At 49.1% G+C, this 6867-nt stretch overlaps 2 protein-coding genes across 2 annotated transcripts; one reads left to right on the top strand and one right to left on the bottom strand.

The window, feature by feature from the left end:
- The first annotated feature begins 2482 nt into the window (after positions 1-2482).
- Positions 2483-4825, top strand: LOC123409920 (histone-lysine N-methyltransferase ASHR2). Its single transcript, XM_045102792.1, has 2 exons — positions 2483-3745; positions 4497-4825. The coding sequence occupies exon 1, from the start codon at positions 2553-2555 to the stop codon at positions 3720-3722; it is 1170 nt and encodes a 389-aa protein (XP_044958727.1). The 5' UTR covers positions 2483-2552; the 3' UTR covers positions 3723-3745; positions 4497-4825.
- Positions 4826-5411: 586 nt separating this feature from the next.
- On the bottom strand, positions 5412-6429 carry LOC123409921 (cysteine-rich and transmembrane domain-containing protein WIH2-like). The gene is made up of 3 exons (XM_045102793.1): positions 6159-6429; positions 5849-6029; positions 5412-5721 (listed from the first exon to the last, which is right to left on the bottom strand). The coding sequence occupies exons 1-3, from the start codon at positions 6172-6174 to the stop codon at positions 5676-5678; spliced, it is 243 nt and encodes an 80-aa protein (XP_044958728.1). The 5' UTR covers positions 6175-6429; the 3' UTR covers positions 5412-5675.
- Positions 6430-6867: the final 438 nt, after the last annotated feature.

Below are 6867 nucleotides of genomic sequence, written 5' to 3'. Positions count from 1 at the left end.
TAGAGAACCCCTGCAGGGTTTAATCTTTCGGAAAGCCATGCCCGCGATTATGTGGCAACTTGGAATTTTTGTTAACATCCGGTTATAGTTAACTTGAACATGATCTAATAAAATTGCCAACTGTGTGCTTAACCGTGAGTGTCCCCTCGAAGATCTCTCTTCGATTGGGAACACGGTGGGGTTATGATTGACGTAAGTAGGTGTTCATGATCACTTAGTGATCAGCTAATCATCAATCGCTAGTATAGACCACCTTCAATACATGTTCTACGTAATTTAGCCACCATATATGCTTAGGATGCTGCAACCTATATACTTCACCTTCCTTACCTAATAACTTGAATAGTTCTGGCACCGAGGTCATAGATTGCTGAGTCCCCATGGCTCACAGATTCCTTCACAACACCAACAGGTTCAGGTACCCCCGAGACAGGTGATCCCGACGGCACGCAGCTGGCGTGGAAGTACGATGAGGAGAACGACCACCTGTACGTGAACTATCCAGAAGACTTAGGCTTGGTCGTGATCGTGGGCAGGCATGCAGGGTAGCATAGTCATTTCTCATGTTTTGTAGTCCGTAGCGGAACTACCTTATTTGGATGCGTGATGTAACTCTAATATATTTATGAGATGACAGTTGAATTCCTTATTGCCATTCTACTATTATTATGTATGTGCTATGTTACCGTGCTTGCGAAACGCTTAGATGCGCTTCTTTCTAATTCGGGGCCTCGTTCCCTAAATCAGAAAGGACCGCATCTTAGTCGTTACACGGACGCTATCGTGGATGCAAAACAAAAAGTTTGGATCTCACGAGAATCTACTACAAGCTTCAACAATCCCACTAGAGCGACTGCCATAGATTATGTCAATCTCGCGTACTTATAGCAAGGCCGCTGACTGTAACCGTCGTGAACGAGGCGTCCTTAACGAAAACAACATCAGTTCACCGCTGGCTTTGCCGCATGGCCTAGAGAGCACGTGAGGTCCCCATAGCGACCAACTAGGAAAGGAATTCTCTTATCAATGGCATCAAATCAAGCATGTGGGGAGGTAGATCCCGCTGGGAAAGATTCATGCCAGGAAATGAAGAGGGGAGAAGAGGTTGTGCGGGCGGCATCCGATGGCGCTGGGTATCAACGTCGGAGGCGAGCCACGAGCTGCAGAGAGAAGGGAGGGGGGGGGGGGCGTAATGATGGAACAGAGAGAGACAAAGCTCGACCAAACATTTGTTAAGGTGTTTATTGGCCTTTGCATTGTGCACATGAGCGCTTGTATGCTAAGCTAATTTTTCAAAAAAATAATAATCTCCAACGCTCTAGCAAGCGTGTGAGAATTGGAGCTGCCTTAAATGGACTTTCAATAGGATTCATTTTATTGAAGGATGTATCACTACTTGAGCTAGTTTAGCAGCTTGGCCAATTACACGAATTCACGATTTGTTTATTTTGTGATGCTCATAAAGTACTCCCTCCATACTAAAATAAGCAACTCAACTTTGTACTAAAGTTAGTGCAAAGTTAAGTCATTTTTGAATCACTTATTTTAAAACGGAGGAAGTATATATAAGATTTTTTGGTGAGACTTTTTTTCTATCATGTGCGAGCCCAGATGAGATAGCCGATACGATCTAATATCGGCCTAAATGATGTCTAAGGGGACCAGTTGAAGCTGCACTCTTGCTCTGCCTGGTCTAGCCGCGTTTCGATTTTGGGGCAGTGCTCTGCGTCGGCCCGCCGGTCGAATCGTTCGGCCGGCCAAGCGCCGGCCGTCCGATCCGTCAGATGTACGCTAACCGCACCGTTAGATCTTCATGCAGGATTATTCTTTCGATGCAACAATTTTCGTTCATGGTTGCAACAAAAATATAGTTGTAGCAAAAAATATATCAACGTGGTCGTAACAAAAAAACGAAGCTGATGATGCGTGATAGCAAAACAAAAAAAGGATTGTAGGAAAATAATCCGGTGAACTCGGGTTGCAACTCTGACGAACGTGTATGAAACTTTTTTAATGAACGGTTGCAGCAAAAAATGATGTCGGTTGTAGCAAAAGTAAAAAACACCGATTATAACAAAAGATCCGAGAAACTAGAGTTGCAACCAAACGTATATGCAGCTTTTTTACTGGACAAATGTTACAAATAAAAAACGTTTGTAGCAAATATGAACGCTGGTTATAATAAATTTAGACGAAAAAAAAGTTATATGCCTAATCAGCTGCATGCGTGGGTCACGTGTGTCCGGCCGGCGCACGGGCCACAAACGTTTACCAATGTGAAATTGGAAAGAGATAAGCTTTTTGTCAAGCCTTGGAAGCCTAAATGGGCTGGCGCACTCCGTCGCAAGCTCTCTTGGTGTGTGCGTTTGGCGACTACTTGACGTAGTGAGCGTCGTATAGGAAATGCGGGATCAGAAACCCTAATACCGCGAAATGGACTGCCAAATACTCCACTCCGGCCCACGGAGCAGCCGAAAAGAGCACCGCCCGTTCTGCCAGCGGTTTGTTGCTCTTCCTATTCCTCAGCCGCCGCCGGAATAGCACCGCCAAGCATGTCCGGCGACACGCTCAGAGTAGCCGAGCTCCCGGGCCGCGGCCGCGCGCTCCTCGCCGCCCGCGACATCCTCGAGGGCGAGGTGCTCCTGTCGGAATCGCCCATCCTCCTCTACCCGTCCTCGCTCGCCTCCCTCTCCTCCTACTGCTCCGCCTGCTTCCGCTCGCTCCCGCCGCCGCCCCACACCCCCTGCCCATCCTGCCGCGCCGCCGCCTTCTGCTCCCCTGCCTGCGCCGCCGCCTCCCACCCGCGCCTCCTCTGCGCCGCGCTCTCCAGCGGCCTCGCCGCCGCCCCCGAGGCGCACCAGGAGCCCCTCCTCTTCCTCCTCTCGGCCTACTCGCTCCAGGAGCCCTCTCTCAGCGCCATACTCTCTCTCTCCTCGGCTCCGCAGGGTCCCTCCCCGAGCCAGCAGCAGGAAGCCGCGAGCCTCCACGCCGCGGTGGCGTCGGTGGCGCCGCCGCACATGCTGCCCGCTGGCTTCTCTCTGGACCTCACGGCGGCCCTCCTCTCCAAGGACCGGACCAACAGCTTCTCCATCCTGGAGCCGTACCGCCCCGACGTGCCGCTGGAGCTCCGCAAGGCGCGGTGCTGCGCGGTGTACCCGCGCGCCTCACTGCTCAACCACGACTGCCTGCCCAATGCTTGCCACTTCGATTATGCCGACAGGCCGGGGCCAGGGAACACGGACATGGTCGTGCGCGCTCTCCATGGCATAACAGAGGGGAATGAGGTTTGCATCAGCTACTTCGCGGCCAATTGGAGGTACGCTGACCGGCAACGCAGGCTGCTGGAGGATTATGGGTTCCGGTGTGAGTGTGATCGGTGCCAGATTGAGAGCAAGTGGAAGTTGGATGACGATAATGATGGCGCTGATGGGGATGACACCATGGAAGATGAGGAGCATGGGAAGGAGGATGCTGAAGACGGTGGTGATGAGGGGATGGAGCAGGAAGAAGGGAGTGATGACGACGACGATGATTTCCCGCATGCCTTCTTCTTTGTGAGGTATCTGTGTGATCGGGATGACTGCTACGGCATGCTTGCGCCGCTGCCACCCTTACCAAACGGTGAGCTGTCCCATGTATTTGAGTGCAATGCCTGTGGGCAACTGAAGAAGGAAGAAGACGAGGATGAGCCTGATGCTGGTGATTGCAGCATGGACCAGTAGGATGTTTGGTGCTGTTTTGGGGGGTAAGTATTTGCCACTTACACTTCTATCTGCTGCATTGGTGATACTGCTTCATGGATGTTCTGAATTGATACCGAAGTACTTAGTATCTTAGTTAGTTCAAGATAAAATTTTCAATCTGCGCATTTGGGTTAGTTGTAGAGCAGAAAGTGTATGATTTGATTAGACCAGTGTAGTATGCAAGTGAAAACAACCTTAATCGGTCTTAATTTCCTATAGTTTGTTTTTCCATAGTTTGGTGTGAGAGATTTTTGTTATGGTTTCTCTGAATTCTTTGGTTAAAGTCAAAAGAACAGGTGAAATGTCAGGTCACGCACTACTTAACTAGCAAAGCTTACCATTTGGAAGTTTTACTATGTAAAAGGAACACAGAAATCTTACTGAATTTTATTATGTTCGACTTGGCTTCTTGACTTGAGAAACACGGAAAGCTGACCAGTCAAAATGGTGCCTCATTATATTACTGTATACACGTTTCCAATTATCCCGAGCATCATGTTTGAAAACATGTAGGCAATGGGTAGGCACTATATGTTGGTTTTCTCTTGGTTTCTACGCTTTTGAAACATAGTCATACATAATTTAGTGGTTAATTAGCAGAAAATCACATGGGAAGTTGGGAACAAACAAGGGTTCCTATTGTAGTTATATTGTGATAACTCTAGTGGGCACTACATTGGTATCAGATGGTTTGGGTGTGCACAAGTGTTTCTTTGTCTTTGATGATCTAACATGTGAATTGTCATATCGCAGATTACTTGGTGGATGGTGATGAAATGGATGCACTGCTCGGCCTTCTCCGTACTTTGGGGTTGTTTGCCTTAAAGGAATTGTCTAATGCGCTCCGTGCTTTGGGGTTGTTTGCCTTAAAGAACTGGTCTAATGCGCCTGAAGTCAGGAAGATGTATGTTGTACTAAGTACATGATTTCGTTCACTGAATGAGATTTGTAGGCAGCCTTGCTTGGACCTGTACAATTTTCAGTATGCCTGTATCTTTGGCGATGTGAACCTGCTGCGGTGTGAGAAACTGATTGTGCAAAGTCTACTGGTCGGTGTATGAATTATGCCCCCTTTTTGTTTATCTTGCCTGCTGACCTGCATCACTTGCTCTTCGTTTTAGTTATAAAACCGATCTTTGCGATTGTTGTCTTTTATTTGATTGTGGCGGAGATCAAACTTCTCGAGCATGGTGCATTTTTTGTGTTGTGAGCAAATGAATGGGTTTAGCTACCTCCTGTACATATTCAGGAAATTTGATATGGCAGCCTGTGTGATGGAGAAGATTGCTTTGCCCTTACTACGAAACAACAAATGCTGTCAAGGTGTATGCTTTATTTGCCTGGCTGCTAGGGTTTGAAACCAGAGCTCGTGCCTATTTTATACTCCCTCCGTTCCTAAATACAAGTCTTTCTAGAGATTCAACTAGTACAAGTCTTTCTAGAGATTCAACCAGTAGACTACATACGGATGTATATAGACATATTTTAGAGTGTAGATTTATTCATTTTGCTCCCTATATAGACTCTTAGTGAAATCTATTAAAAGACTTATATTTAGGAACGGAGGGAGTTCTGCGTAGTACTTTTACGGTTCAGGTTTCGGTTGTCCGCGACACTGAAACCCGGCACCCATTTTCGTAGATTTGTGAAATCAGTGTACGATTCAAATGGATCAACAACATTGCAACTTCAGGTTCACTGTACCAAGTTCACTACAATTATTGTGAAATTATGCACTATACTAATTCATTCATCATTCCAACAAGGTACAACACCAAGAGTATATGCATTCAACAAGGCCACTAGAAAAATCTCACAGGTCTAACTATCTGAATCATACGAATGGAAGCAAAACAACGCACATGCTCTGGGACTAGTACTTGAACTCGATCATGCCGATCATGCCGGTGGAACAACATGGGACGAACTCGATCAGAAACAGGCGTCGAGGAGGCAGCAACAGCAGAGCGCCGCGCAGCTGCAACAATGCAAGCAGATAAACATTATTAGTAGTAGTTCACCACAACAGGGCCACGGAGACGACGAAGACGTATGTCTCAATTGTCTGGGCCGAGTGAGAATTCGGAACAAGGGAGAGGAATTACCATCCTTTCAAGAAGCCATCGCCGCCGTGGCCGTGCCCGCCGCGGCTGGTGGTGTCGGCGCCGGCGCCGGCGGGAGCGTACTGCTGGTCCTGCGGGTAGGTGGACGGCGGCGGCGCGACGTAGGCCTGCTGCTGCTGGCCCGGCGGAGGGTACGCCGCTGTAGTGCCCGGCGGCGGGTAGCCTGCGCAACCGGAAGAAAACAGAACGATATAAACTCAGGGTTCAAGAACCAAACATGCTCGCCGGCGATTGCTACGAACCGTAGCGGAATCTGACGGCCCCAGAAGAAAATTGAGTTGGTACTACGTACCCTGCTGGTAGCTCATGGTCGAGTCGCGGGAAGAGCTAGCAAACACCCTGCGAACGATGCTCTGTTCCTGTGACTGTGAGTTCTCACGCGATTAACGGATGCCAATCGAGAACAGGAGAGGACGAGGAGGAGGAGGATCTAGCCAGGGACTGGAGAGAACGGGATGGAGTGGAGACGGCGCCATCGAGCTTCTACTTATAGGGAGATGCACGCGCGTAGGCGGCGTCCGGTAGGTTTGCTTAGCCGCGTCGATCGCCGCCGTCTTGAGACGGGGACTGGTTTACTTAGATTAGAGGAAGAAATCCACGCGGCAATGGCTGCAAAGTCGCTGTCGTCCGTCGGTGGGTGGGTGACTAAAGGTGACGGTTCCGTCCTTCATTCCTGGCAGTGCTTATCCGCGGCGAACCTTCGTCGTTTACGAGGGCCGGCGTGCTGACTGCTGACTGGGTTGGCGTTGGTCAGTTCGCGGATTCGTAGCTGGTCAACAGAGATTCAGAGTGCTACTGGAGGAAATGCCACGCGCGGACGAAACATCGGTTCGAGCATGCCACGACGGCAAGTATCTCGTGCCCTTCCTGCACGGCCCGTGTTAGAAAAGCAAACGCTTTTCCATCATTAACCTTTTTCCAGTTGGGCGCTGCTACGCGTCCGCCTCGCTAGCCTTTCGATCAGATGGATTATACAGCCGGATCATCTTCTATTACTGCAA

Source organism: Hordeum vulgare, chromosome 7H (genome assembly GCF_904849725.1).
Source record: "Hordeum vulgare subsp. vulgare chromosome 7H, MorexV3_pseudomolecules_assembly, whole genome shotgun sequence".
NCBI lineage: Eukaryota > Viridiplantae > Streptophyta > Magnoliopsida > Poales > Poaceae > Hordeum > Hordeum vulgare.
The sequence above is the reverse complement of the archived record's forward strand: the minus strand, read 5'-3'. Positions and strand labels throughout refer to the sequence as shown.